General features: G+C 46.4%; 1 protein-coding gene across 11 annotated transcripts in view; it reads left to right on the top strand.

Annotated features, from left to right (window-relative positions):
- Positions 1-25,324, top strand: part of KTN1 (kinectin 1) — a 97,476-nt gene extending 72,152 nt beyond the window's left edge. For 2 of the 11 annotated variants that reach the window (XM_060271022.1, XM_035103800.2), the window contains 20 exons: positions 380-470; positions 574-642; positions 994-1,031; positions 2,052-2,142; positions 2,227-2,295; positions 2,815-2,852; positions 3,365-3,455; positions 6,608-6,694; positions 10,888-10,962; positions 12,116-12,205; positions 13,190-13,270; positions 14,312-14,401; positions 14,485-14,577; positions 16,752-16,823; positions 17,617-17,700; positions 17,904-17,987; positions 19,484-19,567; positions 21,061-21,144; positions 22,319-22,442; positions 24,773-25,324. In XM_060271022.1, the coding sequence (XP_060127005.1) occupies positions 380-470; positions 574-642; positions 994-1,031; positions 2,052-2,142; positions 2,227-2,295; positions 2,815-2,852; positions 3,365-3,455; positions 6,608-6,694; positions 10,888-10,962; positions 12,116-12,205; positions 13,190-13,270; positions 14,312-14,401; positions 14,485-14,577; positions 16,752-16,823; positions 17,617-17,700; positions 17,904-17,987; positions 19,484-19,567; positions 21,061-21,144; positions 22,319-22,442; positions 24,773-24,777 (1,540 nt within the window). In that variant the 3' untranslated portion in view covers positions 24,778-25,324. The remainder of the gene's footprint in view (positions 1-379; positions 471-573; positions 643-993; positions 1,032-2,051; positions 2,143-2,226; positions 2,296-2,814; positions 2,853-3,364; positions 3,456-6,607; positions 6,695-10,887; positions 10,963-12,115; positions 12,206-13,189; positions 13,271-14,311; positions 14,402-14,484; positions 14,578-16,751; positions 16,824-17,616; positions 17,701-17,903; positions 17,988-19,483; positions 19,568-21,060; positions 21,145-22,318; positions 22,443-24,772) is intronic. The other 9 variants (XM_060271034.1, XM_060271026.1, XM_060271031.1 and 6 more) reach the window with 9 other exon arrangements.
- The last annotated feature ends 338 nt before the right edge of the window (positions 25,325-25,662 follow it).

The raw sequence follows: 25,662 nt of genomic DNA, 5'->3' as shown, positions 1-25,662 counted from the left end.
ACTCCCGCATGCTATGGGCCTGAATTATGTCTATGCTCTGCCTCCACAGTCAGAGGCAGTAATGCGTCTAGGTATCAGTTGCTACAAACCGCAGAAGGGGGAAATGTTCTTGCAGGTTTCCCGCAGGCATCTCGGTGGCCAGTCCGAGAACAGGGTGCTGGTCTAGATGGGCCACTGGCCTGATCCAGCAGGCTCTTCTTGTGTTCTTATGGGCAGACAGAACAAAAGACCTTGACCCACGTTATAAATGCTGGCCAGTTTCAAGGCAACTGCACAGTAACACAGTGGCGGCACACCAAAAGCTTCTAATGACATCTTTTGACTATTTTTTTTGCCTGTGTTAAATGAGACTTTTCTCTTCTTGTGCTTCCTCTTGCAGATTGAAGAGGAAAGAGGAGCAGGTGACAAGTATGGAGGTGTCGTTGAGAGAAAAGGAGAGTGAGATTGCCAAGAAAGGAGAATGGCTTCAGGTAAAGTCTTGCAAAGTGCTGAAAGCTCTCTTGGAGCCTACAAGGGTACAGAGTTTGCATGTTTGAGCTGGTGTCCTTTCTCCCTTAAAAAAAATGCCCATAGGGACAACAGGATACGCTGCAGCACTTGAACAACAAAGTCAAGGAACTCGAGCAGCTGAACTCTCAGCAGGTGGGGGGCTACTTGCTGTGCTTCCTGTCCTTCCTTTCAGAGTTTGTTTAATGCACCCTAAAGCTTTTGCCGGGAAAGGCAACACCTTAGTGACAGAGCACCTGTGCTGCTGACAAAAGGTCCCAGGTTTACTCCCCAATATCTTCAGGTGGGAACAAGACACACTACCCTCAGCAAACCCCGGAGAGCCTCTTCCAGTCAGTGTTCACGATACTGAGCTTCATGAATCAAGGGTCTGACTGAGTATAAGGGAGCTTCTTGCATTCCTATCCTTGCCCTATCTAAGCAGTCATAACCAGGCAGGGGTCATGACATTGTTAGCTAAACTGCAAATCCTTTCTTCCTTGTTAGGTTTCTGCTTCTTCGTCAATCAAGGACCTCGAGGCTTTGTAAGTAAACCGAGCGGAGCATCTACCACAGTTACTTTGCTCTTTCACCCAGCTTTGTGTGATGGCTAGACCAGGCATCCCCAAACTTCGGCCCTCCAGATGTTTTGGACTACAATTCCCATCATCCCTGACCACTGGTCCTGTTAGCTAGGGATAATGGGAGTTGTAGGCCAAAACATCTGGAGGGCTGCAGTTTGGGGGTGCCTGGGCTAGACTCTTGATGTGGTATGGGGTGTGTGTGTGTGTGTGTGTGTGTGTGTGAGAGAGAGAGAGAGAGAGAGAGAGAGAGAGAGAGAGAGTGCACTCACGACCACATTTCAATTATAATTTGGCATTGTCTAGAGCTGTGTTTCCCAAGCTTGGGCCTCCAGCTGTTTTCGGACTACAATTCCCATCATCCCTGACCACAGGTCTTGCTAGCTAGGGATGGTGGGAGTTGAAGTCCAAAACCAGCTGGAGACCCAAGCTTGGGAAACACTGGTCTAGAGTAGCATTCTGCACCAGCCAAAGGCCACCACCTTCCTGAAGAGCTGCTTCTCTCTGATCTCCTTCAAATGTGCAGTGAAAGTTTGGCACATCATTTGTTGCCAGGCAGATGAGCAAGAGCAGCAGTCATCAGTTACTTGGGGAAAAACATCCATGCAAAACTGTTTCCATACAACTCAGCCCAAACTTTGCTCCCTGGTCATGTAGAATAAAACTGTTCTGTCTTGGGCAGTGTGTCAAATAATTCAGTATCTGCTTGCCAGTTCACATGTCTGCCACAACACAGACTGGCAAGAATTATCACCTGAGCACTTAATGCAGAGAAATCTGGGAGGTTCTGTAAATACTGTGATCTTTCCTTAACGTACATAAAACCAGCATGTTACCTGCTCTGCGAACCACTTTCGGCTTATACCGTCAAAGAGAATTAGGATGCACATAACAAAAGCAACCTCAATAAATTGAGTAAATAAACTGCAGATCTGATTGTATGCGAGAAAGGAATGTGAATTAACTTTTAAATTGTGTCCGCAGACTGAAAACGAAGCAAGAAGAAATGCAAAAGATGGAGATCTTACTAGATGAGAGGGGGAAAGAAGTCTCTCACCAAAGGAAAGAGTTGCAGGTGTGACAGCATAGGGGCCTGAGGAGGAGAGGGGCAAGAGAGGTGAATGGGCAGCCATGTCTAACACATCATCCTGTCTTGCAGGTTGTACAGGAGGAGAATCGGTTACTAAGAGCACAGATTCAGGAAATAAAGCAGGAAAATGGTGAACAGGTATTTCTCCCGGTTGCTGATTTGGGGTGCACATAGAGAGAAATGGGGTAGTATGTTGTATCTGGAGGCAAAATCTACGGGGAAGTAAGATCTAAATCACCCGCAGTAACTGCTTCCTGTGTGCTGTTGAGGTAGGGAAGGACACATTTTCCTGCATGATTTCTTGGTGGATTCTCAGGGAGGGAGAGGTTTTGGCTGTCTCTCCCTTTGCATTGATCCTTCTGCAGGCTCCACCTGTGACCTGTCACCGCAGCCTCTGTGTTTTAGCCTTGAGAAGCTGGTCGGAAGAGAGACGTATTGACAGAGGGGCTTAATAAGCACCCACTCTGCAGCTTGTGCATATCCCTTGCCTATTGACCACGAGCTGATTGTGCAAACCAGGTTGCAGTGTGGCAAACCAACCTTTGGATGCTGCAGCCGAAAGCAACATACTGCTGCATAATTAGTACTGATAAAAGCCAGTCATCTGCCAGCCACCTACCTGCTTCTGTTTAAATAAGGTGTCTTAATCTCTTTCAGGAATCTCTGGCCATCAGGAATGAACAGCTTCTACAGCTGTAAGTATTGGTAGTCAATTAGAAGCCAGTTTTAGCAAGTAAGCAGCAATGTAAATCAATCTGTAATAATACTGTTACCCCAATTAAACTGTAATATTCCCTTTTCACGGGTGAAGGCAAATATGTTTATTTTGGATGGAATGGATAATACTGCGTTCCTAGTTCTCTTCCCTAGCTGGTCTTCCCTGCTTAAATTGACTCCCCGCTCCTGTTTTCTCTCCCACCAGAAGTGCCTTTTTCTCTTCCTAAATATGCTGCCAGGCTGCCATTAAACACTGTCAAGTGTAATGTGTAGTTGAGTCCTATAGGGGCTCTCGCGTTTATAAACTGTGCAAGCTTCTAGCCTTCATGTCCCAAGGGAGAAGAACCTTGACATTTTTCTGGGCATATTTTCCATGGAAGGGCACAAATGGGGTGGGGGTGGGGGAGTCCTCCAGAGTCACAGAGCCATGTTCTGCGTGGAGGGGGGGGTTCTCAGGGTTTCTGACGCTTTCTATTTCCTATGGATTCAGCATCACAGGGAAAGAGGGTGAGATCACCAGCCTCCAGAAGGAGCTGGGCTCCTTGAAACATGCGGTGGAGCAGCAGAGGCAAAAGAACAATGTAAGTAGCCTGGAATTCACTGGGGGAGCTTGACTCTGCTTTAAGGTGCTTCTTGCCCCTCATGTGGCTGCTGAGCAGGAAGCGCTCTCCTCTCTCCTTCCTGTAACAGCTAGAGCAGCCTGGCTTTCCCAGTAGCCAGAAACGGATCCGGCTCTGCGTGGTAAGAGACTGTTGCACGCAGCCTACTGGATTCCCACCATTGGGGGCAAGTTGAGCTCTGTTTTGCGGGCAAAACCTCAGAAGGCCGGAACTGAGCTTTGCATGCCTAGGTGTGTGAGTCTAATGAATACGAGGAGGGGGAAGGACTTTGGGAGGCCGTATGCAAACGTGGGCAGACCTGAGCTACAGAAGGTCGGGGAGTTCTTGCCAAGTCCAGGAAAGCAAGCTCTTTTCACCTTGTTGTGTGCCTTAATTTCACCTGTTCCAGAGATCCTTTGGCTTGGCTTGGTTTCCTTCTTAAATTTGGGCAGGGGAACCTGTGCCTCTCCACATGGCGTTGGTCTGCCGCTTCCATCATCCCAGGAATGGCTGGGGCTGGTGGGAGCTAGAGTCCATCATCATTTGGCGGGGCCACAGGCTCTCCATCACTGCTTTAAATCCATGCGTTTTCATTTAACCAAGGCTGAAATGTTCCGGGCAATCAAATACTCTTTTCTAAGGTGGGCTTTGTGTGGTGCCTGTCTGTGTCCTTTAGAACTTCCCTTTCAGCCAGCTTTTTTTCCTTGGCAAGTGGAGTACAAATAACTAATCGAAATAGAAACAGACTTTCTGGGTCTCCTCCCTGAAATTCACGGGGTCCAGCAACACACTGGAACAGAAGGGTGTCCTTGATTAGCGTTTGCAGACACTTTGCACCCTTGTTGGGAACGGGTGGGAGCAGAACTGATGCATGGGACCAAAACTGTTCTCAGGGAGCTGTGTTATCCTTTCAAGCTTTCAATGCCTGTGCAAAAAATATCCCCCACTCTAAATTTGGGATGGACGTGATACCTGGGCTTTTTTTCTTTCTTTTTTTCAGTAGCTAGAACTTCTTAGGAAGTTTTCTAGCGGACACCAGCTTAGCTAGAAAACGAGAAGCAGAACACAGCCCTCAAAACAAACGGATGGATATTCTCTGGGCGACTAAAGGCCACTTCAGCCCTATAGTCCACTCATTATTTGTTTAGAGCAATGTTGGCTTGTGCTGCTTATTCCGCATGTGTCTCCAGAAGTCTGCTCCATCTGTTGCTTCCTCTATCCCAGGAGCATTTGGAAACCCTGAAATGAATCAAACAGTTACGTTTGCAGATGGCACTTTTCCTCCTACAACCATGTTCTCAATTTTTCTGTGTTATTTCATATCAGTGAGAGTTGAGATTTCCCTGAAGAGCTGAGCTTGTGAGGCTGGGTGTCTTCAGGCCCTCCCGGCCTGTGTGTTGAAGCCCTTTGAACATGTTACAGTGCTACATTTCTACATTGCAGGGGGTTGGACTAGGTGACCCTTCCAACTCAACAATGGGTGTTTATAGAATTGTAAACTAGTGAAGTAGCACAGTTGCAAAAAAAGAAAGAAAAAAATACAATAAATAAGCTGAAGTATCACACCCCTGAAATGCTTTTCATGTCCCTAAGCTTCCTTTAAGCCCAACCATCCCACAATATAAATAATATAAAAAATAACTTTAAAAAATATTAAATGTGTCCCTCTTCAAACTAATTTAAACACACAAAAACTACATGCACACATTCCTAGTTGTGGGTAGTGCAGTTGGGTTGAGGCATGGCTAAAGCAGGCCCTCATTGAGCCTGCCTAGTACCAATAGGACACCCCCCCCCAAAAAAAAATCATGCAGTCCTAGGTAGGCAGCAAAAAATGAGGTTTATAAAGCCCTTGGTGGGCCATCATATGCTGAAGTCAGCTCGGTGGAGCAGAAGTTGCATAGGCCTGGTGCACTCGATCCTTCATTCCACCATAGTTGATAGTGGAGATCTGCCTCCACTCTCAGAGGCAATATGCTGGGGTTCACATGGGGAGAATCTTGTTGGACCCAGGTCCTGGCTGGCCACTCTGGGAGCAGGATTCTGGACCCAATGTACCTGTTGCCTGGTCCGAGCAGAATGGCTCTCAGGTTCTTATAAGAAGCCACTGTAGAGTAGCAGGAATTGCCATTGCCCTGGGTTCAGGGGCAGGCGGGTGAAATGCAACAGATGCCAAAGGGATCCTCTCCCACAATTGCTAATTTCAGGAGTCAGCATGGCGATGGGAGTAAAGCCCTTCTAGTAGAGTGGCTGAGAAAAGCATAGAAATGATACAATTTGACTTACTTCATTAGGATACTGCTTTGTTTGCTCTCTTTGAAATACAACATTTTTGACGCCGACAAAAAAGTTAGCCCTCTAGTCTGCCTCGTGGTCCAGCCAATGCAGCACGCCTTTCACCTTCTCTTGGAAGCCACCTGCAATTTGGTAGGAGGGTGAACGATTAAAGCTACTAGGGATTCAGCCTGAGACCATGGCTGGATCTACACAGATAAAAAAAAACCTTATTGGAAAAATTAGCTCCCAATGCAATTTACCATTGACTTCGGATTGCAGCTCTACATCGCCCTCTGGTGTCACATTTCCACAACACATTTATAATGTAATAATTGGCCTGTGTAGCTGAGTCCCTTCTGTATGCAAAGGATCCCCTCTGTTTCTGAGCTATGCACCCTCCCTAGGCTGACGGCCCTGACTGCTGCAGGTGACACTGAATTGCTGTTGATTTCTGGGTTACACAGGTGAATTAAAGCTTGGTTGGTCCCAGGGTGTGTGTGTATTGCTCACTTTTGAATACTCCTCCTCCTTCCTCACAAATGCAGTCAAAGTGGGGGGGGTAGGGGGGTTCCTAGTAGTGATGCTGCAGGCAGAGCCAGGAAATAGAATGGCAGGACATTGGGGAAGAACAGCCTTTTTTTTTGCTTTTGAAAAAATCCCCCCACCCAGACAAATTCTCTTTCCCTTTTTAACATCACACTTTTTTTTTGCTAGTGTGCCTCATCTTAATTGACCACCCAAATCATTTTGCAGTAACCTGCGCTTAAATGCAAGCGCTCTCTCGCTCTCTGAAGTGAAAGCAAGACACCGTTTGATTATTGGCTGAACTGAAACCATATCTTTCTAAAAACGATTAGGACCTTCGAGAGAAAAACTGGAAAGCAATGGAAGCATTGGCCTCAACTGAAAAATTGCTGCAGGACAAAGTGAACAAGACTGCTAAGGTTGTAATACTAACTGCTAGAAACAACTGCATTGAAACTAGAAGTGATTCGGCAGCCGCCTTTTAGAATCAAATGGAAGCATTTAGCTTTTACTGCAATTTTAAATACACTCTGTTCTGAATGCTCTCTCTCTCTCTCTCTCTCTCTCTCTCTCTCTCTCTCTCTCTCTCTCTCTCTCTCATACTGCACTTTCCACCTCTGCTTGTGCATGCATGTCATCTTAAACCTTCTCTTTATTTTATGTCCCCCTCCCCTTTTGATTTGTGAGCATGCTGTCTACTCTTGTTTTGCTTGGAACAGTTGCTAGAGCTAATAGGGCTGTGTTCTCCCTCTCTCCGCCCCCCTGGAGTTGGGAATCACACCTGCCAGCATCTTGTTGGCCACCCAAACATCCTCTCACTTTTGTGCCCAACGAAACCTGTCCGTCATGTAAGGACTGTCATACTCGGTGCCCTTAAAAGAATGTTGAAATTAAACACGCAGGCCACGATTCAAGCCGGTTTTAAAAAAACAAAAAAACTTTCCCATTTATTTTGACAAAAGAGTTAATCACAAGCTGCACACTCTTTTACTTCATTGGTCTCAGCAAAGGGTATTGCCCAGCTGTGCCTTTTGGAGTGTTTCCTTACGGTCCAGCAAGGGCTGCTTTTGCTTTTCATGCACACGGTCCTTGAAATGGCAACGATTTGGAAGCGTTCAAGCCAGGCTGGGATTGCAACGAAATTGAGATACCTGCTGCCACGGCATCTCCCAGTGGAGTGTCACTGGCCCACTTTAATTTTTTTTGCAAAAGAAAGGAAACAGCATAAACGGAATGTATAAACGGGTTAAGCAAAATTTTAAATCTCAAAATAGCCTCAAATGTGGACCCATGGTGTGAAGTTTTGACTATGGTGTGAATTTAGATGTGGCAACCCAGATCTGGCAGCTTAAGCGGGAAATTCTAAATTTAAAAAGTTAAGTGTTTAATATAAATGAACAAAATACACAAACTGGGGGAAATGCTTATCAGTGGTCTGCAAGGAGTAAATATTGACACACAGACAGCTAATAGTGTGCCAGTTTGGGGTTGTATCCAGTGGGGTTCCACTGCTATGACAGGACTTCTGTTTCCTCTATTTTCCCTGTATACCCCCAAAATCCACTCTAGAAGGTCCTCAACCCTCCAGAGCTTTTGAGGATGCACAGTGATCTGGGGTGGACTAGAAAGGGAGAGGAAGTTCCTTTGCACCAGCAGAACTAGAGTGACGGATACAACCCATTACAGTGGTGCCTCACTAGATGAATGCCCTGTTAGACAAATTTTTCGCTATATGAATAGATTTTGCGATCAGAGGTTGCCTCGCAAGACAACGAGGTTTTCTATGGCTGCCGCTTCGTCTTGCGAAGCGTGGCCATAAAAACCGCCGATCACAAAACCTACAGGGCATTCCTCTAGTGAAAGGGGAACAAGCTATAGCGTGGGAGGAAGGCAACGGAAGATGAGCTGTCAGCGCCGGTCAGCTGATCTTCCTTTGCCTTCTGCCCGCACTGCAGCTGGTTCTTCCCCTTTGTGTTCTGCTGGTCTCTGCTGATTGCCGCGAACAGTGAGGGGCAACCGGCAGAGATCAGCGAAACACAGTCCGATCACGGCTGTGTGACAGGCGGGGTGGGGGAAAGGCGGAGGAACAGATCGTTCCTCCGCCTTTCCCCCACCCCGCCTGTCACACAGCCGGGGGACAGAGCCAAAGATCGGTGGGCGCTGCTTGCAGGGGTTGACAAGCCCCGACAAGCAGCGCCCACTGATCTTCGACTCCGTCCCCCGGAGCCGTTCCTTTGCCTTTCCCCCACCCCGCCGGTCACACAGCCGGGATCGGATCCTCGTCCGATACACAGCGAGGGTCCGATCCCAGCTGTGTGACAGGCGGGGTGGGGAAAAGGAGCTTCTCCTGCTTCTTCCCCCCCCCCGCCTGGCACACAGCTCTCTTGGCTGGGGAAGGCAGGCAGGCAAGAGAGCAAGCGCCTGCCTGCCTGCCTGCCTTCCCCGCCGCCAGTCGCCCAGAGCCCATAGGATCGCATTGATTAAGTTTCAGTGCATTCCTATGGGGAACCACGACTCACTAGATGAATTTTTCGTAGGACGAATTGAGTCCTGGAACGAATTAAATTAGTCTAGCGAGGCACCACTGTACCCTGTTTCTCATATTTTAAGACATTCCCATAAAATAAGCCATAACAGGATTTTTAAGCATTCAAGGAATATAAGCCATACCCCGAAAATAAGACATAGTGATAGGCACAGCAGCAATGCCGGCCGCGGCAGGAGGAGGAGGAAAAAAATAAGACATCCCTTGAAAATAAGCTATAGTGTTTATTTATTTTTTGAGGAAAAAATAAATATAAGACGTGTCTTATAATATGAGAAACACGGTATATGAACAGATTATAAGGTCTGCTGGTATTATTATTCTGTTTCAGCTTGCATATTTTCTTCATTTAAGTGCAGTTTTGTGATTTAGGACTCCTAGTTTAAATCTCGTCGGATTCAGGTTGCTGCAGCTGAATTCTCACTACCCTGTCAAATCTCCACAGGGTTCAGTAACTTACAAATACCTGATTTTTAAAAAATAATAAATCTGAGAAATCTGAAGTCTTTTCAAATGCTTAAGAGAAACAGATATGTAGTTTAAACTACATAAGTAAAGAATAGCCACCGTCTCCTGCCCCTTTAATTTGCAGCCCTTTATGCACATGGAATCTTTCCCCCCAGCCAAACTGACAATTCACTTCCCTGACAGAAGTGCTACTATTTAAGCTTATTTTAAAAATCATATCTTATCTTTTTTAAAAAAAAAAACTTAACTGAAAAAATTTAATATAATCGTATCATCCACTTACTGAAATTACACAGAATTTGGATAGGATATGAAAGCCATTTAGCTGAAGAATAAGCTGCTTTGAGGCATGGGGCTGTAGAATCTCCTTCCTGGAGGTGTTTCAAGAAAGGGTTTTTCATTGGTGTTCAGTGCAATGCTCCACAGGGCCAGGAGTTTGAACTACGACAACGGACTTGAACAAGCTGCCCGCTCCATTGGAGTTCCTTCAGGCTTTGACTCAGCAACTTTTGTGAAAAGCCCCAACTTTCCACCCACCCCAACAAACAAATTTAAATAAAAGAAAATTGCAGTGGAGATGGTTTCAACCTCTGGCAAAACTTGGGGGAAATGAAATATTTAGACTCCTCCACCCTGGCCTCAAAGACTGAGGATTTTTTTGCCGGGGGTCCCCCCCCCTTAAGTTTATCCACAGACCTGTACCTTCTTTAAATTCTTACTGCTGAAACTAGGAGGGCAATAAAGCATTGGGGGGGGGTTCCTGCCCTGTCTCTTGTGGCATATCGGAGTCTGCAGTCACGAGGAAGGGATGCATACAAGATTGCCTTGATCATTGGAGGCCGTGAGCATTCACGTTGCTGGACCGATGACGATGAGAGGAAAACGCTGCCCAGCTCTATCAATTGGTTTCTGTTTTGCTCTGCATTCTGGGGAAAGAAAAGGCATGGTGCGGGTGGAGATTGCCTCTTAGTCTTAAGGAATGTCCCGTAGCATTTTTGAAAGGGGCAAATCTTTCGAAAGTCCTTAAATCAGGGCTCGGAAACCTGTGGTCCTCCCAGACATTGCCAGGCTCTGAGCTTCCCCTGCCCAGCTGGCATGGCAAAAGGTCAAGGGCTAAGAGGAGCTAGAGTCCAGCACCATCTGGAGCCAACACCTGGCTCAAAAGTCCCATCATTGGGAGAGACCTCTCTGGTTTGCCAAAATTTCTTCCTGGTCTGATTCTTTGGGGGGGGGGAGTTTTATTGTGAGCAGCTAGATCAGCAAAGGGGAACTGAGATCATCTCCAGGCGATGATGCGCTATACTTGTGATTGGGTTTTGCACTATACTGTGCTCCCAGACGTGCTCCCCTGGGGTACACCCAGCCAGATGGATGCCCTGGGATCTGCTGGAGGCTTTGAGAATCCTGGACTTAATAAGTCTCAAGAACATGTCCTGAGATGGGCTTCATATACGGCAAATGGTGAAGGGTCCGTTGCAACAAGAGATGCTTGAGTGAACTAGCTACCTGCCCCGAAGCCCCTAGGCGTATGTTTAGTGCACTGTAAAAATGCTAAGTTGTAGAGATGTAGTAGAATGGCTGCCTTGCATCCCCTCCCAGGATGCAAGAGCCAAAGGGAATAATGGACAGAACATACATGCATATCCATCATCTGATGACTTGGAACACCTGAAGGTACCACCTCCCACCCAGAGATCATTACTTTTTCATAGTTCTTACCTGGGGTCACCTCAAAGGAAGCACTCTTTTAGTGGAGATGATTCACACGCTCGGCTGAGATTCAAGTGATAGGAAATCAAGGGGAGTGCACGCATGTGTGAACTAGCCCTAACTCCTTCCATAATAAGTGACATGTAGATGGGAGCTGAAACTCCCCACTTACAAAGTGAGCTTTCCAGACGGCAGTTTTAGTTGCTGTACAACGTTGAACCGAGTTTCCACCCCCCACCCCCCCCACCCCGTTGACAGAAAGGGGATAAAATGGGGAATATGGGAAAAGCACGGCCACAAGAAATCTCACTTTGATGCCCGCTTCAGTACAGAACATTGTTTTCTTGTGATGTCTTAATGGCCAGGTAAATAATATGCTTTGCATCTGATCCCTTAATTACTTGGGCCTTTCAGAATTTGCGGCCCATATATGGTCTAATTCAAATGGAAATCAAGGATCAGGGCCAGAACTTCAGACTGTATTTTGAGTGTGTATTCACTGGAGATGGGGGAAGTAGCCATGTATTTAAAAGTCAAGGGCAACAAAGGATGAGCAATATAAGGGGCAGGGGAAAGGTTTTGGCCCTCAAAAAATTTCTAGGAAAAAAACCCAGTTATAGTGTGCGTAGGTGGGGGTATACCACAGAATAACTTGACAGTCATCGCCCCTTGATAAAGGTCCCATCAAAATGTGTTGGGCTTTGCAATAATATCTCTTCCTGGCGCCTCTTTGAGGAATGCTTCTTCCAAAGTGAAGAGCAGGAACCTGTGATCTGGGCCTCCCAGAGTGTGGGTTGACCTAGCTGCCAACCCCACGTGCCCCTGGCATTCTGCCTCCCTAAGCCCCTTAAGCTAGGGAAAGAAATGAACAGACTCTGCGGAGGCTTCTTTTGAGAACTCGCTGAAAGTACAAAACGACACGAAGGCCAAGCCCTGAAGTGTTTTCTGCGGTGTTAATTCAAGGGTCGATGGGTGAAAAAACTGTTTCTGGCCCCTCGGAAACAGCAGTGCTCAATTAGGGAAGGAACGTTTAGCCCAAGGAGGGAAATTTTATCTTGCCATCTGGTGGAAATTTTGCACTGACTCGACCCTTCCTCCTTTCACTCTGTCAATCCAGGAGAAGCAGCAGTATGTGGAGGTTGTTGAAGCGGAGACAAGAAGCACACTGCAGAAGCTGTTCCCCATAGTGTCTCTTCCTTCCACCTTGGTAAGATGTGCCGCGATTCTGTGCCTCTCCAGTTGCCAGCTGGCTACAGTGGAAGCAACGCTGTTTGCTTTGTAGATGCTCCTGAAGAGTGGAGTGACTAGGCTTCCTGGCTCAGAGCTGCTGGTGTGCACCTCCAGGGGCTCCTGCTAATCTGTTTCCCACTGCTCGCTTGTATGATCTAGCGGCATTGCGCATTTAAAGGCTGCTTAGTTTTGTATCCCTGTTTTATGCCTAAGACTCCAAGCAAATTGGTGACGTTTCCTTATCTCTTCCATGCAAGCGTAAGAGCTGAATCGGACCGTTGGTCGGTGGTCTAACTTGGGCTGTAGTTCAGTGGTAGAGCATCTGCTTGGCCTTCAGAAGGTTCTGGGTTCAATCCTTGGCATCTCCAGATGGAGCTGGTCTTGGAAAGCCACTGCCAATCAGTGTGGGCAATACTGAGCTAGATGGACCTACCGTAGTGGTCTGACTCTGTATAAGGAAGCTTTCTGTGTACTGCTCTCCCAGAAAGTCAGGCAGAGACTGAACATGAGGTGCCTCTGAACAATCTTCTTAGGCGATCACTTGTGTAGCCAAGTAGGATTGTCTTCCATGAACACAGTCTTAACAGTGATTCTGTAAGTGACTGTGGAGGCCAATTGTAGATCCACACGTCCTTCCACGGTGGGGACATAGGTTTCCGGGCAGAAGTTGATCACGGTGAGGGCTTGCCAAGCGTGCCTTCCTCTTAGCACGTTTATCCCTTTTGTCATGAGTTCGAGGTTCTTCAAAGCCCATGACACCTTTGGTAAAGGCTCTCGCAGGCCAGTGTTTCCCAGTTATCAGTGTTATCTGCCTCTTCCAGATACTGTGTCTGGATGGAGGATAGGAAGAGAAGTGTGAGTAGAAACCAGCCTAGCTTAAAGAGGTAGATTTTACATCCAGATGGAAGGGCAGCTCTAGCTAGCTGGTTTTTGTCATTCTCGATTATCCTCTCTTGCGCAGAGCCACAGTGACTGGATGTGTGGGTTTGAAAACGCAGTAAGAGAACATACAAAAAATACATCTCGACCAGAGGAAATTAAGGTTGGTACAAGCGGCATATGTGGTGTGTGTGTGTGTGTGTGTGTGTGTGTGTGTGTTTTAAAAAGCCTTAAAGGAAGCTCTGCTCAGGTAAGCCAAAATTAATCTTAAATTTGCCATATACAGTCGTACCTTGGATCCCAAACACCTTGTGAGTTGAACATTTCAGCTCCCGAATGCCAAAAACCTGGAAGTGAGTGTTCTGGTTTGTGAACCTTCTTTGGAACCCAATCGTCCGACTCGGCTCCCACAGGTTCTAATTGGCTGCAGGAGATTCCGTGCCTTGATTTCCAAATGTTTTGGAAGTCGAACGGACTTCTGGAACGGATTCCATTCGACCTCCGAGGGATGACTGTAATGGGAAACTCCCTGGCTGATTTAACAATAGCTTCAGCTCTGGCTACGCTTCAGGAATTCTGGACGATGCATCTCTACAAAAGTGACCATTTAGTTACAAATAAGAGAAACTGGTTCCCTCTTGAAGGTCTCCTCAAAATTAAAACCTACTTTGGAGTGTGATACTGTTGCTGTTTAAAAGTAGCTCAGCTGGTTAGAGCGCGGTACTGATAATGCCAAGGTTGCAGGTTCGATTCCCCATATGGAACAGCTGCATATTCAGGTTGGGCTAGATGATCCTCGGGGTCCCTTCCAAACTCTGATTGTATGATGAGGGTTTTGTACAACCACCAGCCGCTGAATCTGGAGACCTCCTCAGACTCCTGCACCTTCAATCCTGGCGGCTGACCTGAAGGGATCACGAGAAGCAAGAGAAGCTCTTCTACATAGCAGAAAGCATATGGCTAATACAGGAACAAGTGCACAGACCTGTTCTTGCCTTTGCTGGAATAAGCCTGGAAATTGGAGGGAGATTGTAGGTGGCTGAAGAGGGGAGGTGGGGAGGGGAAATGTTCCATCCATGAATTTTGTTAGGTTAACTTGGCTTAGGATCCAAGCCATCGATCTCAGGCCAATAAGAGCAAACTGGTTGCTTTTTCTTGCCAACCTGCAAGATATTTATATGAGATTTATTTTTTGCCTTCACAGGCCATGGAGCAGAAGTTGAAGGAGGCAGAGGAGATGCATGTCATGTTGCAGCAGGAGTGTGAGAAGTATAAAGTGGTCCTTGCCGAGACGGTAGGAGTGTGTCCTGTGAAATTTACACACCCACACCACAATTTTCTTATGGGTGTTTGGTAACTGAATTTCTGTGTTGCTAGGAGGGGATCTTGCAGAGACTACAGAGGAGTGTGGAAGAGGAGGAGAGCAAATGGAAAATAAAAACCGAAGAATCGCAGAAGGAACTTCAACAGGTATTGTGGGGAGATCCTGCTCCCAGAGCTTCACTCTGGAGTTTCTCCTCTCTGCCCCTCTAATTTCTGGGGGTGCTCCATTTCCAGCATCAAGGGGCAGATTTGGGGGGAACACTATCTAAAACGCTGCTCGGGATTAGACGATGGCTCTACTGGCTGCTCCACTTTATGTAATTTTATCTGTGTATAAAATGTGAAGCTTGCTTTTCAGTGCAACGGCCCTTAAGTTGAGGGACAAAGGTAGAGATGCAGTTTAAAACATCAGTGCAACCCCCAATATGAAGAGGATGAGATAGGGAGCAATGGCTCATTTGTCATCAACACTAAATAAGAGACTGTAGTGTCATCAGCCTAGTCCTGTGGAATGCTCTGCTAATAGAGATTGAGCAGGCACCTTCTGTTTCAGCTTTTAAAAGCTTTCCAAAAATGTTTCTATGCCAAAAGGCATATGCCAGCAATTAGGAACACCTGTTTCCATAATGGTTACGGATAGCTGGTGGCTTCCACTCTGTGTGGCTTCCAACAAAGATTTAAAATACATTAAAATGTCACACATTAAAAACGCCCCTGAACAGGGCTGCCTTCAGATGTCTTCTAAATGTCAGGTAGTTATTTATCTCTTTGACATCTGATGGGAGGGCGTTCCACAGGGCAGGTGCCACTACCAAGAAGGCCCTCTGCCTGGTTCCCTGTAGCTTTGCTTCTCGCAGAGAGGGAGCCACCAGAAGGCCCTCGGCGCTGGACCTCAGTGTCCGGGCAGAACAATGGGGATGGAGATGCTCCTTCAGGTATACTGGGCCGAGGCCGTTTAGGGCATTTCAAATAAAAGCACACATTCTATTCATGTAAAAACACCAGGCAGGCCCCACAAATAACCCAGAGATGAATTTTAAATAAAAGGATACATTCTACTCATGTAAAAACACGCTGATTCCCGGACCGTTCGCGGGCCGAATTTAGAAGGCGATTGCGCCGGATCCGGCCCCCGGGCCTTAGGTTGCCTACCCATGGTTTAGAAGATCCTATGCTAGAGCCCAAATATATCAGGGCTGCATGTGGGGCTTCTGTTCCCAGCTAGAGGAGACAGTTCCAGACTGGAGGGGCTGAATGTTCTGATTTGAGGAGCCTCACATATTCAGTCTTATGGCCCGAGTTAGTTGCAAGCAAGGATCAGTCACGCCTCCTGAAAACAGCATACTGAAGTAATCAGCCTCTTGTACATTAGCTGGCAAATCTGCGATCGTGTATAAAAATAGCAGCACGTTCTTGAAGTAATATCAAGGGGATTAATCCTGTTTTTGAAAAGCAAAAAAAAAAAAAAACACCAACGCGCCACCAGTGGTGTACTTCTGTGGCCTTCCTTTGCTTTCATCAAAATAAATTAATCTCTCTTAAAATGATTCGGATTATGCATCCAGGAAGTGCTCACTGAAGCAGACTTGATGCAAATGGGGAGAGTCCCTACGCAGCCCCACCCTCTGGCAGCAGGAGACCAGCAGCACTTCATTGTTAACTAGGAAAGACCATCTGCCGCTGCATCTCCACCTTCCGTGGAGTTAAATGATCTGGGTTTAGTAATCTCCAGTTCACGGATGGGAGCTGTCTTTGCCACCTAGATGAAGGAGGTTTGTTAGCCCTCTCTGGTGTTCAGAGTGCTACGCATAACATTCGTGGTGACCTTTATGGGTCACAAAGGCCAAAGAACTGAAAAACAATGGACACTTACTGTCAGTGCAAGGATTTCCACTTGGGGCTTCCCTCCTCCTTCCCCCGTATGCTGCAAAGGGTTGGGGGAGTGTCCCTGGAACCTATTTAGGAAGGGGGGGGAGAGTGCTCCTGCACAAGTGAAAATCTTTGCACGGACAGATCTTTTAACAAAAGATTGGGAGTCCATCTAATTATTCGCAACTTGCAGAGTGTAAATGGAGAAACATCTCCCTCTCCTGTAGCGTAGGAACTCTGTGTTGCTTGGCAGAATTGATTGGAAGGAGATTCAGAACGCACAAAAGGAAGCTTTTCTCATAACGGTAATAGTGAGCAGCCACGGCAACCTGAAGCCAGTTGGAGTCTAGCGAAATCAGCAGCCCCTGATCGTCCTTTTCACAGTCTTGAAGAATAAGATGTTCATGTCCTTTTAGTAATAATAATAATAGTTATATTTTGTCTGATTGCAGATGCGCTCATCGGTCGCTCCTTTGGAGCAGGCGGTAGAAAGATTAAAGGAGGAAGTCAAAGAAGTTGACTCTGTATGTTTCGTTTAATCTGTACATGAAGCGTTACTTTATCCCAAACCTTCTTGGGGTGTTTGTGTAAAACTGGCCCAGTTCAGACATAATGATCCCAGTTTGAGAAACAGTGGACTTGGAATGAGCAGTGTGCCCACATGGCTCTCCTTGCCCTGACCCCTCCCTCACCTCATGCACCTGTCTTTGGCAAAGATTTCCTAAGCCACCGTTTCACACGACATCTGGACTTGGTGCAGGGGCACTGTCACAACGGGTCAATATATTTTTATTTAAAAGCTAATTTTTAAAATGACAAAGTTTTGGGGGCGGGAAACCAAATCTTTCCATACTGGCCATGGGCTAGTCACCCCCAGCTGCAGATTAAATTGCAGCCGTTTTGTCCAGAACTTTTAAACGTAGCCATTATGATATAAACGCTAGTTGCTAAACACCCTAGTTTTCAGTTACCATGGCTGGGTTTTTTTATTCATACCCACTGAAAGATAGGTCAGATCAGGGTATGAAATCTGACTAGCATTTCAGGAATTGGTGAAGCTGGTGATTAATGTAGTTCATGGTTAGCACTGGAAGAATGACTTTCAGCTTGGTGGTAACAAATGGAAATGTCTGGAAGCAGAGCGGACACCTTAGTATAAGGTTACCAGATTTTTTTCCCAATGAATCTGGGGATACTGTTCAACTTCAATGGATTTTGTATGGGCACTGATTTGTAAATGCGGGGACGGTCCCCAGGAAATGGGGGTGTCTGGTAACCTTACCTTAGCTTCATGACTTCTTTGCCTTTTTTTTGCAGCTTAAAAAGGAACGAGAACATCTGGAACATGAACTGGAGAAGGCAGAAATAGAGCGATCGACGTACGTTTCAGAAGTCCGGGAGGTAAGCTGCCTGTCCAAATGCAGCAGTTATTTTTGCTCTCTGTTGCACTCAGCGCATGGCTCTGGTTGGCCCAAGGACAAAATGTTTGCTCCCCTCAGGGGCGTTTGCTGTGTGTTTGTGACTTCTAACCACGGAGCCAGAACAGAGGGAAAGGGGGTGGCAGAAGGAGATGCATCTTAAAGCCTCTGAAAACTTCATTTCAGCTCAAAGATCTGTTGACTGAATTGCAGAAAAAACTTGATGACTCATATTCTGAAGCAGTAAGGCAGAATGAAGAGTTAAATTTGGTAAGAGGCCTGTCCTCCTCCGCTGAATACTGCTTACTCCAAAGCGGAGGGAACCTTTCTGAATCCTGTCTTGTCTGCTAACCACTCCAGCTCAGCCTTTGTCTGCTTCAACCACTTTTACAGCCCTTTCCCTGCCTCTTAATAACAACATCAAGTGTGTTTGCTGCTCCCTCCGGCCCTTTTTGCCTAAAGCCTTAACGCTTTCGATGGTTTGTGAATTCAGAAGCCTGCTTTCTCGAAACGCAGAGGGTCTTGGCTACAGGTGTGGAAAGTGCTGCTTTGCCTCAATTCGGTGCTGGGTGGAGCTGTGAGACGAAAACGGGAGTGTCTGCTTTTAGGCTGCACCTTTTCCCTTGAAGGAAGTCCCAGTTTCTGGAAGGTGAAACTGGACAGTTTTTGTATTTGCTTACAAAGAGGTTAAAGCAGGCAAGGGACACAGAATGTGGCATAATGTAGCTTACTAGCTTGAGGAAGGAGTAGTCTTTCTGCCCTTCGAGTGCAATGTACGTTCTTAAAGACAGGAGAGGGAAGCACTAGGTGCCCCAGAGAGAGACTGGTCAGTCTCATACTGGTCCTATGAGCCACTGTCTATTGGGCATAGAAAAGAAACCAGACCAGCCTGCCTTTGCTGAAGCTTCTGGCATTATGGAATTTATTCGTATATTTAACTCTCCAGCTGAACTGCGTCCAGCTGGGTTGCTGTGAGTTTCCCAGAACCCAAAACGAAAGTTTGAGCATCACCAAGGATCACGTGGAATAGGAAAATGTCATTAAAAACGGTGACTTCCTCCCATCCTGTCATTCTTGGGTGAAAGTGGTTTCACCTTTATGTCTCTCCACGTGCAAAGACCTGTATTAGGTGTCATATTTGAAAAACTCTTAAAATTACCAGGTACTTAATGATTACAATCTTTTGGGGGTACTGCTTTTTTGGTGAGACCAGGCTATTTTGGATGCCCTTGAGTAAAATTATGAAGATATCAGATGGCTAGCTCAGAGGGGTAGCCTGTGAGTTCCCTGGAAGAAAATGGGAGAAAGGTTGTGTGTCAATGGCTTTAGTCAACTTGCTGTTCCTCAGGACTTTTAACTAGCTGTTCCCAACCTTGTGGCTTCCAAATGTTTTGGTTTAAGGCTGATCTGTGGAACTGATCTGTGGAGCAGATACTCACTTGTGAAAAGCTTTGTGCAAATGCCCTGATAAGGCTGGTGAGGCTTGGATAACATATCCATTTAGAATTTTCTCACTGATTCTAACCTATAGTTAGTTACCTGTAGCTTTCTGTAGTTGTTCTTTTTCATCTGTCTTGCAGATGGACTCACTTTGCTGCCCAACTCTCCTTGTAGTACATGTTTGATGACTAATCTTCACTCTTCCTTCTCGTGTGTGTGTGTGTGTGTGTGTGTGTGTGTGTGTGTTTATACTTGTAGCCACCTCTTATTCCCTTGCTCTCACCCAAGAGGGATGTGCTCAACTGGCTTTGTCTTATCTGTTGCAGCTGAAAACCCAGTTGAACGAGACTTTATCCAAACTCAAAACTGATCAGAGCGAGAGGCAGAAACTAGCAGTTGACTTGCCTAAGGTAAGGAACTGGTCTCTAAGTGGTCTAGGGGTGCTCAAAGATACAGTGTTTTGTTGCTTGGGGCCCAACTGCAGCCTGTGTCACACAGTGTTTTCCTCTAGCTTAAGTTACTGTGCCAGTTATGGCTCTCCCTCGCAGACAGAGGAGTCCCGGTCACAGTTATCTATCCTTTGCCAACCTCTAGGCTACGCTGTTGCAGTGTGTTTCCTGTGGGGCTTCTTTTTTAAGGCTATTCAGAAAAGCCTTTCCAAAATGCTGCTTCGAGGTTATGAACAAGGGATGGGCTGTTGGGAACATAGCTCACCTGTTCTCCAACAGCTTCTCTAACCCCAGGTCTGTTTCCCCGAGAACAATTAGCTCAGCTGGTTAGAGCATAGTGCTGATAACGCCAAGGTTGCAGGTTCGATCCTCATATGGACAGCTGCATATTCCTGCATTGGAGGGGGTTGGACTAGATGATCCTTGGGGTACCTTTATGATTCCATTCCATTCTAATTTAAAGTCATTGTGCTTATTTTTAAAGCCCTGTTTTATCCCATCTGCCGTGTCAAACTTTCTCTGCATTAGGATGGTGTCTTGAAAAGCTTATCTGGTGTGCGTCTCCCTTTCAGAAATTAGGCAGGATGTGACTCCCTTTCAGAAATTAGGCAGGTGTTGTGGAGCCAACACCTCTGTCTTTACAGCACCAGGCAAAGACTTCTTAATCTCTGGCTATTTATGGGTTTTTCTGGCTGCTGTGATCTTAGGCTGCTTGTGATGCCATTTTGCTGACTTCTTTGGCTGCCTCGAGAGCATTTGTGAAGAAGGGTGAAAGCATCGCCTAGAGCACCTCCCTTTCAGATGCCCAGATGGACACTTGCATCGCCCTGTATTTGTGCAGCTTGTGAGATTGTGACTCACAGAAAGTGCTTGTCCAGGGATGCTCAAGAGGGAGCCATAGCCACTCCTGGATTCCTGATTTAAGCGAGCCCACATGACGCCTGTGTTTGGAAGCACATCTGTTGCATCCATGCTTCATATTTTCAAATACTGCATTATAAGTCCCTAGCCCACAAAAACAGTCATCAGCATTCTGGTTTTTTCATCCTGACCTGGAAATTCTCTGTTTCCCAACCTTAGTAGCTCACAGTGATATCTGGTGTTTTACTATTTCAACAAGCCTTCCGCACGGAGGTCTTTATCGCAGTTGGTGTCCGTGTTGAATTGAGTTGATTCTGTTCTTGTCTACACACACACACAGTGTTTATACATGGAATTGTTTTACCTGCTTTTATATGTGTATCTGTTTTTTAGATGTTTATATTATATTGTTAATCACTTCGCACACAGTGTTTATACATGGAATTGTTTTACCTGCTTTTATATGTGTATCTGTTTTTTAGATGTTTTCATTATATTGTTAATCACTTCGGGGCGCCTAACAACAGGAAGAAATTCCTAAACGAAACGCACAATAATACTCAAAGTATTTCCTCTGCTGCTTCTCCCTTAAGGCCCAGGAATCGCTCGTTACTCTAGAAAGGGAAATAGGAAAAGCCGCAGGGGACACCAATGTGATTGAGAACAGTGACGTCTCGGTGAGTGTTACCTTGGGCACATAAAACGCCATATGATGCGCAGGCATTACCAGAATCCTTCAGCAGCAGCTTCGCTGGTGTGTGTGTGTATATGTGTGTGTGTGTGGCCAAATGGCTGTATTTGGCTACCAGCCGGAATGAATTGTTGCTTAATCCAGCTCTGTAGGGTCCTGCCTGCATGGCACTTTTGCAGAGATCCTGGAAGATGTAATGTTCATTAAAGGGCAGAGCCAATTAGCCATGGGCTCAGAGCGCCTCTTCGCACTCCTCTCTGCCTAGACATTGCCCATGTTTTTCTCTTTCTGCTTTTGAACAGCTGCTAACGGGGAATCCTAGTCCCAGCCCGTTCCACGTCACTTTACGACTGGGTGGCCCAGCGCAGTGTGTTTGTGTCAGGCTGTTGAGGCCCGTGGTGGTTGGAGGGCCACTTTCAGAGATCTGAAGGTGGCACGCAGCACTGTATTTTTGTGTGTGTGGTTCGCAACTCTGGATGAATGGAACGAAGGCCAAGTGCTGCTCTGTCCCACCAGCAGGTGGCAGGGCAGCTGCGTATTGGAAGGCCCAACTCATTTCTAACCAAAGGTAGTTTTCCCCTCCCGGTTGCAAATTATACCAAGTCAGAACCTAATACGAAGGAACCTAGGGGCCTTTTGCCCTAGGGGCTTCTTGCTGCGTCTGGGCTGTTCCGCTTTGAATTGCAGGGGGGGGGGGTTACAGGAGCGAATGACCCTCCGTTAAAAATAAACCAATCCACACACATAGAATAGTAGCATGCCAGGGGAGAGCAGTTCTATCCCATCCTTACTCCCCTGGCATGCTAGTTCTCGGTGCAGAGGGACTTTTTATTTTCTTTTTCTTTTTGTACAGTGGACCTGAGAGTGTCCTTGCCCTGCTGTGTCCTGGGGGGATCACTTGGGGAACAGAAGGGAGACCGTCAGCCTGCCTTGCTCTTCGTTCTGTTCCAGAGGAGGGGCTTCACCCTTTCGTTACGTGTTATGAGATGTCTTAAGTGGTGCAGCCTTGGGCATGGCAAACCCCTTCAGCCTCTCGCTGATTGCCTACCTTGCACTCTAAAATTCAGTGTTAAATCTCCCCACCTGCCCACTCTCAAGCTGTTCCGCCCACCGCGACTCCTCTTTGCTAACTGCTTTCTCTCCCCTCCTTTCCCCTCTAGGCAGGGCCCGATAAAAGCCTCAACGTAGCCATGAGTCTGAGCCAGGATGTTGCCCATCTCAAGAAACTGCTTGCGTCAGTCAGCCAACTGCTTGCGAAAGGAAAAGAACACTACCAGCTACTAGGTAGGAGAGTTCCCAGGGAGGGTCACCACCTGCATTTCCTGGGGGTGGGCAAAAAGCAGGGCCGGCCCACCCATGAGGTGGAGTAGAGCAGCTGCCTTGGGCAGTGGAATACCACAGGGTGGTACACCCGCAGGCGCCCTGCCTGCCGCTGTTGCTGCCGAGGTTTTGTGGCGGTGGTAGCTTCCAGCAAGGTTTTGTGAGATTTCATGGAACTCTTGTGAGATATAACGAGATCTTGCCGGAAGCCGTCCCCACTGCACAACTCTGGTAAGCAAGGCTGCAGCAGGAGTGGCACCGTTCCCTTTCACCTCAGGCGGCAAAACAGGACAGGCTGTCCCTGGTAAAAAGAAGAGCTTTGGGAGACCAGGCAGCAGAATGAAGTGGCATAGAGTGGAATGTAGCATCTCAGGGCCGCAGTTGAGTTGACACCATTGTTAAAGGCTCCCTAATATAAAACAGCACATCAGAAGAAGAGGTTTGAGACAAGACCATTCCCATCTGTTAAAGCGAAAAGCTTCTCAGGAAGAATGCTGTGTGTGTGTGCGTGTTACATATAAGAATATTTTCCTCACGGTCTAAAGTGGTACAGTCCTCTTGACCCCCTTACGATTCAGCTGTGTTGTTGTTTTTGCATGTGTAGGCTAGACCTAAGTGCCTCCACATCCTGAGTCTGGTCTGATCATGTTGAGTTGAAAATAATTTCTTCCTCTAGTTAAACTGCCAAGGGGTCCTGGGAGATGGGCTGCTTCCCATTTGTGCAGCTTGACTCGCTTGCAGGAGCCACTTGGACAGTTAAAGCTGCAGCTTGTGACTCTCGCCTTTCTGGACAGAACATCCCACAGGGCTTTCCCAGCTGTGACTTTTGTGGGCTGCTCCCATAGACTCAAAATCAATTCCGAGGAAGGATTATTATTATTATTATTATTTATACCCCGCCCATCTGGCCGGGTTTCTCCCGCCACTCTGGGCAGCTTCCAACAAATACCAAAATACATTAAAATATCACAGATTAAAAACTTCCCTAAACAGGGCTGCCTTTAGGTGCTTTCTAAATGTCAGGTAGTTGTTTATCTCTTTGACCTCTGATGGGAGGGCGTTCCACAGGGCGGGCGCCACTACCGAGAAGGCCCTCTGCCTGGTTCCCTGTAGCTTTGCTTCTCGCAGTGAGGGTACCGCCAGAAGGCCCTCGGCGCTGGACCTCAGTGTCGGGGCTGAACAATGGGGGTGGAGACGCTCCTTCAGGTATATAGGACCGAGGCCGTCATGCCTGTTGTGATCTTGGGATCACACAACTCCTTTTAAGTTCCATTTGCAAACACACGACTTTGATAGTTCAGTTCACGACAGTCTGGGATTGTGAATTTTTGGCTTTCTGAATATGCTGTTTAAGATAATAATAATAATAATAATAATAATAATAATAATAATAATATGCAGCCCATCTGACTGGGTTGCCCCGGCCACTCTGGGCGGCTCCCAGCAAAATATAAAAAACACAGTGAAGTATGTTTAGAAAAGTTTTGAAATGCCACTTTTGAGTTCCAATGTGTGTTAGCTCTGAATATTCAGAGGGTTTTGAATTTGAGCTTATTGTGCCTTTTCCCTCCCCTATTTAAAAAAATCCTGATTCCTATTTTTAAAAACTTCAAAGGCTTCTGGATATTTATTTATTTGGGGTTTTTTTGCCCTTCACCATAGGATTCCAGGCCGGGTTACAACGGTACCATATACTATGATAATAGGCAGATACAATCATTAACAATTTATAAAACAAGTAAAAACAGTTCCAAATGGAACAGAGCAGTATAAAGTCAACCAAAGAGGTAGGGCCCACAAAATGAAATAGCTCTGCTTCAATAAGGAGGCGTACCTTTAGAATATGGTGTTGCCTCTGTTGGCTTTTCAGTGCTACTAAAGACCTACTAAAGAAGACTGTTTAAGTAGAGACCTTTTCAAGGTCCCCCTCCGCATTGCAGATTTTTGGGGGTTTTTTTAGGTGCTTTATGGTTTGTGTGTTTGCTGCCCTGGGTTCCTTTGGGCGAAAGGGTGGGAATATAAATTTAATAAATAAATGAAATAATATGGCGAAAGTTTGTACAGTGAAGATGTTTGGGTGCCCCTCTTTGGGGAAGGAGTTCCACTGTTTATGAACTGGCGCAGTGAAAGCTTGGGCTGCCATTTCTCGCTTTATTTTTCTTCTATTTGGAGTTTATTTCAGTTTATAAAAACAATTTTTTAAAAAAAGTATTTTGCAATAGCTACTTTCTCATGCACCCCCCAGGCTTACCTTACCTTACCTTTCTTTTCTTTTGTTTCTTCTTCTTTTGCAGAATGAAATCATGGGGAGACCGTTAATTTGGGGGTAGCAGAAGGCACTGTATTTTATATTTTGCCAAATTAAAGCCTTATTTATGTGTTCACAACCCTTTCTACTTCGTCAAACACTGAACAGAGTTTTGTCTTTTCTACTCCTTGTTAGACTACTGATTTAAACAAGATGATGAAGAAGAAGACTCTGCAGACACCTCCAGAGTTTAGTTTTATAATAAATAAATAAATAAACAAAACAGTTTGGATAAATTAGAGCTTTACATTCCTGGAGCCTACAGTGAACGTATAACCTCTTGTCTTTACTATGCTCAGTAAACTTGTTCAGACACACCCACCTGACGTGGTAACAGCAGCAGCAAACAGTAACGTTTTAATACTGACAGTCTACACTGTTTTACTTAGATACATTTCGGGGAGTAGCGGCCTCTGACTTCCACCTTCAATTAAACACTCCTCCCCTCCCCTTCTCTCCCCTGCCCCCTTTTTTTGGTTGCTAATGTAATCAGTTTTTGTAATGGTGTCGGCGAATAAAGGGATGCTTATTACTCAGACTGTAGTGTTGCGTGTTTGATTTGTGACTGGAGTGAGCCAGCAATAAATCACACAGGGAGTTAACCCTGTATTAGCAAAAACACGATCTGTACAGGAGTGTCAGGCCTAATGAGCACAGCAACTCATCTCTGGCAGGTCTTGCCCCCATGAAGCAGTTGCTGAGACTGAAGGTCCCTGTCTCCCCACAGCTGCCTAAGTCCCCTCCTCTCCAGGGTTTCCCCAAGCAATCTGAGACTGTGCCTATGTGAAGCTAACGTCACCTCTGCCCTGTTCACTCCTCTGCTGGTTCTGGGAAACCAGGGGGAGGGGAGCTTGTGGCAGCAGGAGGGGGAGACAC

Source organism: Zootoca vivipara, chromosome 1 (genome assembly GCF_963506605.1).
Source record: "Zootoca vivipara chromosome 1, rZooViv1.1, whole genome shotgun sequence".
Taxonomy (NCBI): domain Eukaryota; kingdom Metazoa; phylum Chordata; class Lepidosauria; order Squamata; family Lacertidae; genus Zootoca; species Zootoca vivipara.
This window is presented reverse-complemented; position numbering and strand designations above follow the sequence as displayed.